Source organism: Rousettus aegyptiacus, unplaced genomic scaffold (genome assembly GCF_014176215.1).
Source record: "Rousettus aegyptiacus isolate mRouAeg1 unplaced genomic scaffold, mRouAeg1.p scaffold_m13_p_15, whole genome shotgun sequence".
NCBI lineage: Eukaryota > Metazoa > Chordata > Mammalia > Chiroptera > Pteropodidae > Rousettus > Rousettus aegyptiacus.
This window is the reverse complement of record NW_023416290.1, coordinates 59,799,257-59,812,222: the sequence shown is the minus strand read 5'-3', so window position 1 is coordinate 59,812,222 and position 12,966 is coordinate 59,799,257. Positions and strand designations below refer to the sequence as shown.

General features: G+C 59.8%; 2 protein-coding genes and 1 long non-coding RNA gene across 16 annotated transcripts in view; 2 read left to right on the top strand and 1 right to left on the bottom strand.

The window, feature by feature from the left end:
• Positions 1–425, top strand: part of LOC118612027 — a 12,225-nt gene extending 11,800 nt beyond the window's left edge. For both annotated transcript variants that reach the window (XR_004954688.1, XR_004954687.1), the window contains exon 4: positions 86–425. This is a non-coding gene — a long non-coding RNA (uncharacterized LOC118612027). The remainder of the gene's footprint in view (positions 1–85) is intronic.
• Positions 1–12,966, bottom strand: part of GPIHBP1 (glycosylphosphatidylinositol anchored high density lipoprotein binding protein 1) — a 19,035-nt gene extending 6,069 nt beyond the window's left edge. Inside the window, exons 1-2 of one of the 10 annotated variants that reach the window (XM_036233126.1) lie at positions 12,926–12,966; positions 8,140–8,285 (exon numbers count right to left, since the gene is read on the bottom strand). In XM_036233126.1, the coding sequence (XP_036089019.1) occupies positions 8,140–8,204 (65 nt within the window). In that variant the 5' untranslated portion in view covers positions 8,205–8,285; positions 12,926–12,966. Of the gene's footprint in view, positions 1–198; positions 315–1,713; positions 3,755–8,139; positions 11,127–11,160; positions 11,367–12,925 lie in introns of those variants that run through there. The other 9 variants (XM_036233125.1, XM_036233128.1, XM_036233123.1 and 6 more) reach the window with 9 other exon arrangements.
• LY6H (lymphocyte antigen 6 family member H) lies at positions 3,844–7,608 on the top strand. 4 transcript variants are annotated; one of them, XM_036233129.1, is made up of 5 exons: positions 3,844–3,928; positions 4,193–4,255; positions 4,745–4,872; positions 5,508–5,627; positions 5,808–7,608. In XM_036233129.1, coding segments are annotated over exons 2-5 (486 nt in total). In that variant the 5' UTR covers positions 3,844–3,928; positions 4,193–4,253; the 3' UTR covers positions 6,044–7,608. The 4 variants fall into 4 exon arrangements, with proteins under 4 accessions (XP_036089022.1, XP_015994738.2, XP_036089023.1 ...); XM_016139252.2 differs by having other exon boundaries at positions 3,910–3,928; positions 4,193–4,305; XM_036233130.1 differs by lacking the exon at positions 3,844–3,928 and having other exon boundaries at positions 4,179–4,255; positions 5,808–6,082; positions 6,130–7,608.

Genomic DNA, 12,966 nt, shown 5'->3' with positions numbered 1-12,966 from the left:
CCGCGCCCCTCGCCCCTCGCCGCGGCTTCGTTTTCTCTTTCACGAATTCCTGCAATGACCCTTCTCTCCTCCCTTCTCTCTTTAGGTTTACGTTGCTCTGTCTGACTTCCTGAGATGGACGCGTAGCTCATGAATTTTCAGCCGTCTCTTCTAACATTTGCACTTACGGGCAGCGTCTTCCCGTGGCTTTGAACTTACTGTGGCGAAGTGACCCTCTTCAGCGCAAATAATTGTTTTTGCTCCCAGGGCTCCGTGCTTCTGGCCGGCGTCGGGGTTTTTAGGTCCTTTCTCTACACTTAAGCTGTACGTGTGTCTCTTGTCACCAGCATAAACTCGGCTTTCTTCGTCTTTCCAGCGGAGCTCGTCGCCCTCGTACATGTAACACGATTGCTGATGAAGTTGATTAAAATCTTTACGTCACATGCTTTCTGCCTGTAAGTGCCTGTCTTTGCTCTCAGTTGTCATCTTCTAGATAATTCCTACCCACCCCCCAAAAAACCCCAAACGCCCATGTCTCCGATGCGCATACGTCTGCCTCGGCCACTGTCTCTGCTCCTGGTCACCATTTCCCTGCCATCCTGGTCATGCCCCTCAGCCGAGGACGTGGGTCCCGCGGGCTGGCCCTCCGGCTGAGGCCGGGCGGTATTTTTGGGAAACAGCCCTTGTTTCGAACACGGCCGGCAGCCGCATCAGTCTCGTTGGTGCGGAGGGGTCTTGACGGCTCCGCGTGACCCCAACCTCGCCCTTCCCCCACCAGGGTCCAACCCAGAGACCTGTCCCTTCTGCTTCTGGGCACAGGATACGTGGCCCCCAAAGGCTGGAGAGCGGCAGCCTCTGACACCGTCTTTGGTTCTGACCACCTAGGAGGTGGCCCTGCGGGGGTCAGTGTGCTGATCGTCCTGGTCCCTGTGTGAGCCTGAGGGAGCGGCCACGCAGTCACTCCCGGGTGTGGGTATCTGTCAGAGTGTCACGGAACTGGCTGAGATCCCAGTGACCCCTCAATGGGACCTGGGCCAGGTCAGGCTGAGAAGAGGGAGGTCAAGGCCGGCTGTCGCCAGCTCCCTGCGGGGGCCAACCAGGCCGAAGGGACGAGAGCCTCGTGGTGACATGTTCTACTCTGATGCCGTTAAAGAAGGCCCTTTCTTCGCTAATCATGACAGACTGTTATTCTCATTTGCAAAAATCCTGATAGGGTGAAACTGTCCCACGTGCATGGGGAGGAGAGCAGAGTAGCTTGGAAACGGAGACAGGAATCTCTGTTTCCTTGGCAACCAAGCCCAACGTGGGAGAGTGCAGGTCTCTGCTCGCAGGGGAGCGGGCCCAGGGCAGCATCGCCCAGGGACCTGCCGTGGCGCCTGGGACATTGGGCATCCGTCCCCGTCATGCCCAAGCCGGGCTCTGCCGCTTGCATTACCTTTTACTGCATAGCGAGTTACCCCAGAACGTAGGGGCTTAAAACACCACCATTGATGGCCTTAGAGCATCTTGGCCAGCCGAAGGCAAGAGAGCTTGGGGATGGCTTTAAGCCCGTGCTCAGTGATGTCTGCAGAGGTGGGAATGGACATCATTCATTTTCATTTCAGAAGATCCCCGCGCACGTGTGTGTGTGTGTGTGTGTGTGTGGAGAGACAGAGACAGACAGACAAACAAAAGGAAGAGAGAGAGAGATGGGAGAGAGAGAGAGAGAGAGAGAGAGGAAGCAGAGGTACTTACTTTAAGGAACTGGCTTATGAGATTATGGAGGCTGGCAAGTCCAAAATCTGCCGGGTGGGCCAGCAGGCAAGAGAGTTAGGAAGAGCCCATGTTTCAGTTCAAGTTCAAAGACCACCTACCGGCAGAATTCCCTCTTGTTCAGGGGAGGTCAGTCTTCTGTTCTAGTCAGGCCGTCCACTGATTGGGTGAGGCCCACCAGCACCATGGAGGGCAATCTGCTTCACTCGGCGTCCACTGACGTAAGCGTTAATCCCAGTGATCGTCCTCCAAGCACCTTAAAGATACCATTTCATCGCCTTTCGGCTCCCACTGCTGCCGGTGAAATTCTGCCGTCGGCGCAGCTGCGACTCCTTTAAAGTCGGTCCTCCTTCCTTCCTGGCTGTTTCCAAGATCTTTGTCTTCGACGGTCTGCAGTTTCACCCTGCTGCCCCGAGTTGTGGGTTTTCCTTGTGTTTATTCTATTTAGTATGCATTGTGGTTCCCTGTAAATATCTTTCACCGGTTCTGCAATATTCTCAGGGAGAGTCTCTTCAAATATTGACTCTTTCCTTTTGGGACACCGGCCAGCTGTGTACTAGCTCTTGGCACGCCGTCCTCTGTATGTCTTACCTTCTCGTTCCCGCTTTCTATCTTCTTATTCCTTGTGCCACGTTCCCGATAGTGTCTTTAGATTCATATTCCAGCTCACGAATTTTCTCTTCGGCGGTGTCTAATCTGCTAACCCATTTCCTGATGTCGTTTTACAACTGTTATTATAAATATAATTCACACACCATAAAATTCACCCTTTTAACAGCTCAGTGAATTTTAGCATATTCGCAGATGTGTGCAACCATAATCACTATCTGTTTTTAGAACACTTTCACCGCTTGAAAAGAAACCTCATGACCGTTAGCAGAAACTACCAATTCCTTCCTTCTCTCATCGAGCAACCATTAATACGTCTACTGTCTCTTGGATTTTTCTATTCTGGACTTTTTATATAAAGGAAACCGTGTAAGTTTCGTAATGACTTTTACTTTCGCTTAGCACAATTCTTTCAAGGTTTCTGCTCACTTTTTAATTTCCGTGAAAAGCTTTTCATCCCTAGAGGTTCCATTTTTTTCAGCTAAGCATGGTCAGTTTTGATAGCATTCCTTTCTCGACTATGTCTTAAACCTGTGAAACATGGATTTTATATTCTATTTCTGATACCTCCAATTTAGAAAGTTGGCGAGGATTCAAATCTGTCGCTCGTCGCTGTTTCTGCGGCGTCTCAGAGAAGGCGTACTTTCTTTGGCTTTGCTGGTTTTTGACTCGGAGCGCACGTCTGAGTTCCGCGTGACCCGTGGGAACCCCGGCCCCCGGCGGGGGCGGCTTGTCCGTCTCCCCCTGCGCTTTCACTTCTGCAAGCAGCGGGAGAGCGCTGAGGAGGACGGGCTCTGGAGCCACAATCACAGGCCCGCATCACTATGTGACCTTGGGCAGAGAGCTCGACCTCTCGTTGCCGTGGGTTCCTCCTCTGTAAGGTGGAAAGGATCGTGCTACCTGACACTGTGCGTCTGTCATGAGATGTTATTGACACGCATCAAGGGTTTAGACAGTACGTGCTCGATGGATGCCGATTGGCACATCGTGCAAGGACTTAGTAGTGGTACACATTCGTCCAACGTAAGCTTCAGGGGAGCAGACACTCTCTTGTCTGGGGGCGGAGGGCTGCGCGAGGCCAATAGTGGGTGCTCCACAAATATTTGCTGAAGAAACGCTCGCAGGGTAGCTGCGGCAGACTCGGCACCCAGCAGAGCCGGATTCCAGGCGCAGAGGACGAGGTGCAAAAACAGAGCGCATCGAAACCTCAGCGGGGCCGGACGGTGAGAGACAAAGCTGGGACCCCTGCCCAAGTGGGCGGCAGAGGGCCTCGATGTCCGGCGGGGGGGGGGGCAGTGTTGGGACTTGCCCTGCGGGCGTGGGTGTGGCTGGAGATGGCAGTCCCCTGGCCAGCTGGCCGGGCTGTCGAGGATGTTCCAGGGAGCACAGCCCTAAACAATCTGAACCGGGATGGGGCTCAGGAGGGGCGGGGCCCCGGGGCGGCGAATCTGTGAACGAGGACTTGCGCGAGCTCCCTCCCTCTCTGCGTCTTTGTGCGTTTTGCTTCCTTTCGCAATAAACGTTCTACCGAGAAATTCCAGGGGGATCTTGGCCAAGCAGAGGGGGAAGGGATCCTGCCCACGCCTGGGTAGGGGGAGGTGGAGGGGCGCATGGGGGGTGGCGGAGGGAGCGAAAGCCGGAGAGGGCGGGCGGGAGCCGGCGAGCGGCACAGGACGGCCCGGGACGGCAACCCGGCGCGGTGCCCCGAGCCCGGGGCGCCCCCGCCGCGCGTCTCCAGCCGCCCCCGCCCCCGCGCGCCCCCGCCCCCGCTCCGCCCCGCCCCTCACGCGGGGCCCGCGTCTGCGGCTGCGTTCCCCGAAAGACGAGGCTGCGCCCGGGTTCCGGTCCGCAGGGAGACCGAAGGGCATCGCTCCTCGCGCCGCCCAGAGCCTCGGAGCGCCGACACCCCCGGGATGTGAGTGCGTCCCGCGGACCCGCGGCCTGCGCTCCACGCTTGGATCGGCGGTGAGCGCTGAGGCGCACGCGGGGGCGGCGAGGGGAGGGCGCTCGGCGCGGGGTTCCCGGCCCCCCAGCCCAGGGGTGGGGGTGGGGACGTGGCGTTCGCCCCTCATCCCCTCGGTAGAGGGGTAGAGGCCGTTCGTTCGCGCCTTGCCGTGTCCTTTCCTCTCTGGACGTACTTACTGCTCCCCAGGGAAGAGAAGACGCACCCCGACCTCCCCTCCCCATCCCACAGGAGCCGGACGCGGGGTGGGCGCTTCTCGGGCTGTCGCCTATTCTGGCCAAAGTGATGGTGGACGCTCTGGGCGATGGGCAGGGGGTGGGGCTGGAGGAGCGACCCGGGTGTGGATTCCGGGGCGGGGGTCGCGTTTGGGGGCCAGAAAAGGAAAGGGTCTTTAGAGCTCGGCCGGGGCCGGGGCTCCTGACCGAGGCCGCTCGTTGCCAGGTCCGCGCCCGAGGAGACTCCCGCGTGCGGCCCGAGAGCCCGCCCGAGGCCCGCCCGGAGCATGCCGCCTGCGGCCATGAGGGGCCTCGGCCTGGCGCTGCTGGCCGCGCTGCTGTGCTCCGCGCCCGGTGAGTCTGGGGGCGGCCCGCCAGGGGCGGGGCCGTCATCCTCCAGCGGTGCCCATCAGACCCACGGTACTCTGGCCCCCGTGACCCCAGCCGGGCCCTCGCCTGAGTCGCCTTTCCTCACGCTGCTCCAGCTCCGGCCTCGGGGGTCCGGGGGTCCGGGGGGCCCTCGAGCTTCCCCTCCCCGCCTTGCACCCGGCTGGTCCTGCGCGGACGCCTGTCGCTCAGGGCGAGTTCCTGTGCTCCCTCGCGGGGCCCCACCTGACCGCCCATCGGTCCCGCTGGTCCTTCCCGGCTTAGAACCCACTGGCCCCGGGGGAGAGGGATGGGGGGAGGGGCTGAGGAGGGGGTGTGCCGGAGGGCACCATCGTGTGAGGACCTGCATCTGCTCGTGGGGCCACGGAGGGAACATAGGGGCGTCCAGAGTCCCAGTGGTGGCTCCCTCCCCGTAAGTGCTGGGAAGGGACCCAGGTGCTCCCGGGACCTGCCCTCCAGGGGCCAGTCTGGCCTGGTCACTGATGGCCAGGGGCTGCCTGGGCTCCCGCAGTCACCGGGCTCTCATCGGAGGGCCTGCAGCTGGAGGGGGCGGGCCTGGCCCTTGGTGCCCCTGGTCAGCCTCCTCCTCCGGCCTCCACCAGCCCAGGGCCTGTGGTGCCAGGACTGTACGCTGACCACCAACTCCAGCCACTGCGCTCCGAAGCAGTGCCAGCCGGCGGACACCGTGTGCGCCAGCGTCCGGATCACCGACCCCAGCAGCAGTGAGTCGGCCCCTGGGGCCAGGCGGGGAGAGCCTGGGGTCACCTGAGCCCCTGCAGCCTGCGGTGTGACAGCAGGCAGGCGCCTGCCCCGCCCTGGTCCCTCCGCGGCCCTTGCCATGGCCTCGGAGACGTGCCCAGGCCCCAGCTCGGGACCGACCCCAGGCCCCTCCTCTTCCTCAGGCAGGAAGGATCACTCGGTAAACAGGATGTGCGCCTCATCCTGCGACTTCGTCAAGCGGCACTTTTTCTCCGATTACCTGATGGGTTTCATTAACTCTGGGATCTTGAAGGTGGACGTGGACTGCTGCGCCCAGGACTTGTGCAACGGGGCGTCCGGGGCCAGGGGCAGCCCCTGGGCCCTGGCCGGGGGCCTCCTGCTCAGCCTGGGGCCCGCCCTCCTCTGGGCTGGGCCCTGAGGTCCCCTCCCTCCCGCAGGGCTTCTGAGCTGCTTTTCTGGAGCCTGTGGCTGCCCCCTCCTCAGCCTGGCCCGGCTGGGGCGGGGGCAGCCTTGGCCTGGCTCCCCCATCTTTGGCCCTCGCCCCTCCCCATCTCTCTACCAGCTCCGAGTCCCAGCCAGCAGGACGTGTCCAGGACACCAGGTGTCGGGTGGCAGGAGGCTCGGGGGTGAGGGGGGCAGCTGGGACCTCTAGGTCTCTGAGGGGGGGCCGGGCTGGGCCGGGCCGGCTCAGCAGCCTGGCTGTGAGGGCAGGATCCGCAGAGTGACGTCACTGCTGAGTCTGGGGACCAGGGTCTGGCCTGGGTGTGGGGTGGGGGTTCCTGGCAGAGCAGGAGTGAGGTGCTGAGGAGGCAGCTGGGCGGCTGGGCACAGGGCGCTGGGGGCCGTGGGTGCTGCGCTGGGCTCCTGGGGGACCTTGGGCCTGGTAAGCAGTGGGAGCAGCGGGTTGAGCGGGTTAGAGTGGGATGAGCAAGACAACAGGGCGAGCCCCAGGGCGAGGCCTCACAGCCTCGTGCACACCGCGGACACCGCACGGGCACAGAGGTGCAGACACCGGCACACGCACCGCGGCGCACACGCCCCACGCCTGTAGCGGCACACGCGTCCACTCGCCTGCACGCCCACGCCCACCGGTGTGCGCATGCGTGCACAGCGGCCATCGGCATCTCACCGCCGCGCCACAGACAGCCGCACACGCCCCGCACAGTCACGCACGGACGCACACGCCCGCACCCCGCACAGTCACGCACGGACGCACACGCCCCTGTGTGTAGGACTCCCGTTCCTGCTCTCACTCACTCTCGGCCCTGCGGGTGACCGGACGGACTCGGGGCGAGCCCCCTGAATGGTTAGGGCTCCCGCAGGCCCACGTGGAGCCCTCACACGCTCGGACTCTGCCCCTTATTAAGCAGACGTCCCCGTCCACATCCTGAGTCGGGCACCACCGCGGGCACGTCCTGAAGGCCGGCCCCGGGAAGCACGCCGGGCGGGCAGGCAGCGGGAGCGGGCGGGGTTGGACCCTGGGAGCTGAGCCTCCGGCGCCGCTGCTCCTGGCCCTTCTTGCTCCCGCCGTGGGGCTGTGGTCTCGTCCTTGTTCCCAAGCCCAGCCCTGCCTCCCACACTCACTGGCCATGTGGCTCATCCTGTGGCACTTGGCTGCTGCTCCAGGCTTCTTCTGGGGTCAGGTATTGTCCAGTCTCCTTTGACCTTGTGTGGCTGACCCAGGCCACGGTCACTCCTGGGTCCCAGCTCCTGAGCAAGTACAATGGTTCTACTAAGAGCGGGCCTCGGCCTCCCTTCCGGCCTCCTCTCACGAGCTGTGGAGCGGGGCCTGGGGGTCTGGGGTGAGTGAACCAGAGAGGAGAGCGGGGTCGCTGGAGACTGGTGTCAACTTCCTGCTGGTGGAAATGGCTGAGGGACTTGCCCGAGGGCCGTCTCTGCTCTGTTTTAAGTTCGCTCTGCTGCTCTGCAATGCCCCCCGCTCTGTCCCCGCCCAAACCTCAGTAAAGTGTGCTACCCACTGCTCATGTCTGGTGCTTTGGGGAGCATAGGGCCTGGGCGCCGCTGGCGGGTGGCCTGGAAGGCGACAGCTCGCTCGGGGCACATGCGAGGAGCGGGGCGGAGGCCGGGAGCTGGAGCCTGCGCGGCCGGGAGCAGTTTAGCCCAGACGTCCCGGGAGGACCGGGGCTTGCCACCCCCCGAGATTCAGGCCACCTTGTATGTCGGTCTTCGTGTGCTGGATTGAGATGTATTTAAAACAGAAAGATGAGAGAAATTCTCCCAGCTCTTCTAAGAACGGGAGAACCAGTGGCAGTAAGCAGGGGCTTCCCGGGCGGGTGCCGGGCGCCGGGCGTCGGGCGAGCGGCTGAGTCCGCTCTCCGCGTCTGCGTCTCCGCTGGCACCCGCTTCCCAGCGGCCCTGCTCCGCAGCCCGGGTGAAGCAGCGACCCACCAGCCTGCCAATGGGTCGTCTTTACGAACAGTTCACAGAAGACGTCTGTCTGGGGCCACACGTCTAGAGGGACTCGGTCCCCTGAGCGAGTGGACCGAGACTTACCTGAGCGCCCTCACCCGTGTGCGCAGGGGTCTGCTCTCAGCGACACCGCCCGTGCCCAGCCTCATCCTCACATCCTCACGGACTCACGCGATTGTTTCTGCTGGTCCGTTCCGAGAAGAGGGCAGCGGAGCCAGAGAGGAGACGGGCTGTAAAAACAGAACAGAGACCTCGACGAAGGCGGCGTCGGGTCCCGGCCGTTCCTTCTGCCCCCCACTAGCCGCGGATGCTCCCCAAGGCATGGTCGCCAGTCTGGGAGGCAAAAACTAGAACCCTGTCGGACCGACGTTCAAAAACACTCTCAGCGCCACCGGCCGCGTCGGAAGCCTGTCGGCCGCCGTGTTTCTCCTGCAGCTGTCCGTCCTGCGGTGGCGTTTGTCTTTTCTAGTTGGTTCGTGGACCACTTTGTGTGTTAGGGGCTCAGTCCCCCGCCTCCCCGTGGTGTGTGTTTTGCACATATTTCCTGTGTCTTTGTTCTGTCGTCTTCGTTGTGCACACACGCTTGTTCTCGAGCTCCGCGCGGTCAGATCCGCTTGCTCTTTCACGGTTTCTGCTTTTCAGATCTTAGGGGAACCACCTCCGCCTTTAGGAAAACAGTCTTTACGTTTTCTTCTAACATTGTTACAAACCTTCTAACATTGTTACAAACTCGGCGGTTACATTCAGACATATGGTCCACCTAGAGTTTGTCGATGATGTGGCAGGAGGCGGGGACTTAAAAAAAAAAAAAAAGGCCAATTTTTGCCGAAGCCATTTATTACGCGAGTCTTTCCCCGGCCGACTCGACACACCGCTCTGATAGCAGAGTGCGTTCTCACGTGCGCCTACCCGTTGCCGAGTGCCGCCCGCCGGGGTCCCGCCGGGGTCCCGTTGGGCGCTTTGCCACACGGCGCCCGCCGTGCTGTTTCGATCCTGGCGGGTTCGACAGCTGGTACACCGAGTTCTCGTCCTGGCGCTTCGTTTCCGAAGATTTTTGCCGTGAGAATAAATGGTGCTGCTGCTGACTATTTGCTCTTAGAGATGAGCTTCAGAGTCCATTTATCCAGTTCCAGAATGAGGCCCAGAATTTTGTCTGGAGTTTCACTCATTTAGGTATGAAGTTGGGGAAAGATGACGGCTTTACTGTCTCATGTCTTCCCCTCAGAAACTCAACAGATCTCACCATTTAGCCTCGAAATTATGCTCCTCTGTACGATTCCATCGTTATCTTCATGCGAGTCTTGTCTCTTCCTTGACGTGTTTATTGCTAGGTAATTTCTAGTTTTTGTGGTGTCAGAAGTGGGATTTCCCCCTTTCCTTTAAATGAATTGGGCATTTTTTGGTGCGGTGATGTTTTTCATTGTCTTCATGACATCCTTTCCAGCAGTACTGCCCCACGCCCAGCTCCCATCGAGGCAGGATGACCAAGGGGGGCTTGGGGGATTGACAGGGCAGACAGCAGGGTCCCTCAATTGCTGGAGTCTCGACCCCCTGTGCCACAGGCTTATCCAAGACAAATGCCAAGACGGAGTGAGTTTTGTAGAAGCTTCTCAAAGCACTTCGGGACAGAGTGGGAGGCAGGGACCACCCTCATACCCAGAAGAGGCACCCTGGGCTGCCTGGGGAGAGGGTTTGGAAGGAGTGGAGGGTGAGTGGGTTTAAGAGGAGCAAGACCTTAGTATAGTGATGGTGAGGGTTGGGCATTTTGAATAAATGAATAAAAGAAAAAATAAAGAAATGAGGGGGGGAGAGTGATAGTTGCCTGAGTCACGGGCCACGAGTCAGTGAGATGAGGGCTTCGTGAGGGAGGGCTGATTGGGGGGGGGGCAGGTGGGCGCCCGGGGATGGGCTGAGTGACAGGCCAGGTGGCAGGCTGAGCCCCTCCCGTGGGCCGGAGCCCCCAGGCTCAGCGGTTCCTGTCAACACCCTTCTCCCCGGGTCACTGGAACCCTGGGTCCCCACTCCTTCCATCGGAGCACTGTGCCCTTGTCCCCTAATGTGGGGACCCAAAGAACATGTTTGCCCCAGCTGGGCCAGCAGACGGACAGACTCCCAAGATGGACAGGAAGACAAGCATTCACTTTCTTGAGGCAACTCGGTTTCGGGTCTTGGTCCAGGGGAGGCTGGGCCGGGGACTGAAGATTCGCTCTCAAAATTAAGTCATCCTGGTGAATGTCCCCAGGGCTCCATGCAGGAATTGCCATGGTTACCGGGCCTTCCGATCCCCGGTTTCCTCAGAGAGCCCTCCCTGCTCAAGCCAAGCGTCCCATCTCCAGTGGCGGTTGCAAGGAATGAGCCACAGTGTCCCAGGTGTGGACGGCGCCAGCAATGCGAGCCGAGCAGGAAAGCCCCACGGGCCCCAGACAGCCGGCGCTCCGACACGCTTCACACTCTCGTTTATATAACTTAAAAATACGGCTGTGTGGACAGGGAAACTCCAGGTCATCCACCTGTCATCTACCTATCCTGTCAGACTGTCTGTCTGTCTGTCTGTCTATCTATCCATCCATCCATCTATTATCTATCTACCTACCTCCCTTCCTCTCTCTCTCTTCACCTATCATCAGCTCTCTCTTTGTCTCTCTCTCCCCTAGGGAGGAGGAGAACAGGGTTTTGAAGTGGAGAGGGGGAAGGGGCCCCGAGGAGAAGCAGGAACAGGTGTTCCTGCGACGGGCTCAGGTCGGCGAGGTCTGAGGCCCAGCCACAGTGATGCTCATCGTATGAGTTTTCCGGGGCCGCTGTGGCAAGTGAGGGGGCTCGAAGCAACAGGAATGGATTTTCCCACTGTCCCGGAGGCCGGAAGTTGAAACCCACCCTGATCAGAGCCTCGTCCAAGGTCTGCCTGCGGGACGCATACATCAGCCCAATGTGTCTCAGCTGCCCCAACCCCCTCTGCCCAGAGCCAGTCTTGAGAGGGAGAGGGACACAAGGTGTGGTGGGAAGAAAGAACTCCTCGCCGAGAGCACACCTAAGCGAGGGGGGCCGGCGCCGGGCCCTCCTGCCCCTCCCCCTCGGGGACCCCCCCCCCCCACACCTCACGCTTACCTCCTGGAAGTACCCCTCTGTCCCCTTCGTGTGCCCTCATCCCGTGGGGTTTCGAGCCTGCCTGCAGCCGCATCCCACTGCCTCTCTCCCGGACCAACCCCCAGCCCTGTCTTTTATGGCCGCTCGTGGACATGCACAGAACAGCGACACCTGAGTCACCCAGCAAGCACGCTCCAGCCGAGCCTAACCAAGGGGACGCTCTACTGGAGCCGAGTATGCTTTTTGGCCTATTTGGTGCCAAGATTTTTACATTTTTGTGTTTTGTGGTTTTTTGTTTTTTGGGGTTTTTTTTTTGGATGATGACTTTGCTATTTAAAACAGCCCCCAGGCACAGCGCTGAAGTGCTGCCTGGTGTGCCTAAGTGTAGGAAGGCTGGGGCGCGAGCGTTCAGGCATGATTTAGTGCTGCTGGCTGTGAGCTCAGTGTTAACAGATCTCCACTATACTAAATAAGACGTCTTTAAACAGAAACCCAGAACAGGCTACTTCCATTTCTAGTTTTATTGAGATCTACTTGGCATATACCATTGCAACATAACGGTCTGATGCATGTACATATTGTAAAATGAAGGCCACGATGAGTTTAGGTAACACCCATCACCTCATAGTCACAAATTGTTTTTCCTCGTGATGGGAACATTTGAGATCTACCCTCTCAGTAACTTTCCAGTATATAATGCAGTGTGGTGAACTCTAGTCGCCAAGCTATACGTCAGATCTCTGGGCTTGTTCATCTCGTCACTGGAACTTTATTCCTTTAGACCCCCTTCACCATTCTCCCGCCTATCACCCCACCTCTGGCAGCCACCAAACTGATTTCCATTTCTATGATTTTTTTTTTTTTTGGTTCCAGATACAAGCGAAATTGTACAGTATTTGACTTTCTCTGTCTGACTTATTTCACGTATCATAATGCCCTCGGGGTACATCCATGTTCTTGCAAATAGCAGGATATCCTCTTTTATGGCCGAATATTCCACTGTGCGTGTGCGTGCGTGCGTGTGCGCGCGCGCACGGAACATTTGGGATTCGTTCTCGGGGACTCCATGGCCTGCGCCGTGGTTCAGGCATCCAGCGGCTGAAAGACCATTTCTCCCTCGGCCAGTAGGGGGACGCGTCATCAGCTCTCTCAGGTTTCGTGACAGTTGCCGGTAGTGACAAGTGGCATGCTTAGCGAGAGGAACCCCAAAGCCGGCATTGCCGCTTCACACATGCGCGCCGTCCCTTCCAGCTGGGCTCGCAGTGGGGTGGATTCCAGACGTGCCAGGGTCGAGGCGGCGCCCGCTCTCCAGCTCCGTCACACTTTGTCCTCGGCCTCAGTGATTATCTGAGGGCTTTTGATGTGCCACCGGAAGCATTTAATTGTGTGTGTAATTTTTCAAAGGCCAAATGCACTTTTTTCCCAGCACGACCAGCTTTCAAAGGCATCGCATCACCCAGGGCCCCAGCCCAGCCTCCCCGGATGCTGTCCGCATCGCCCGTTTGTTTGGTTTACGGACGACGTTTCCCAGGTAGCGGGGTGCCACCAGTATTCACAGTGTCAGGTCCCCCGAGGTCCTTACCCAGCGCTGGGCCGCGACACCTGCCCTCCCGCGCGGACGGCGCGCTCAGCGCAGCCAGCTGGACCTTTACGCTGCGGGTACCCTTCTGGGGTACCGGAGGACCACAGCGGAAGCCACACTGACCAGTGATGTCTACTTCCTCGACTCAGAACCCCGGTGGTGTCCAGTCAACTCCCCTCCGCCAGCCCCCGCCTGACCACTGACCTGGAGGCAGCAGGTGCCTGGGTGATGGCAAAGGGAGTCCC

Excerpts from the sequence above, each read along its gene's own strand:
- LY6H (XM_036233129.1), top strand. Across the intron at positions 4,873-5,507 it reads GCTGCTGTGCTCCGCGCCCG|CCCAGGGCCTGTGGTGCCAG; the intron begins GTGAGTCTGGGG and ends GGCCTCCACCAG. Across the intron at positions 5,628-5,807 it reads GATCACCGACCCCAGCAGCA|GCAGGAAGGATCACTCGGTA; the intron begins GTGAGTCGGCCC and ends CCTCTTCCTCAG.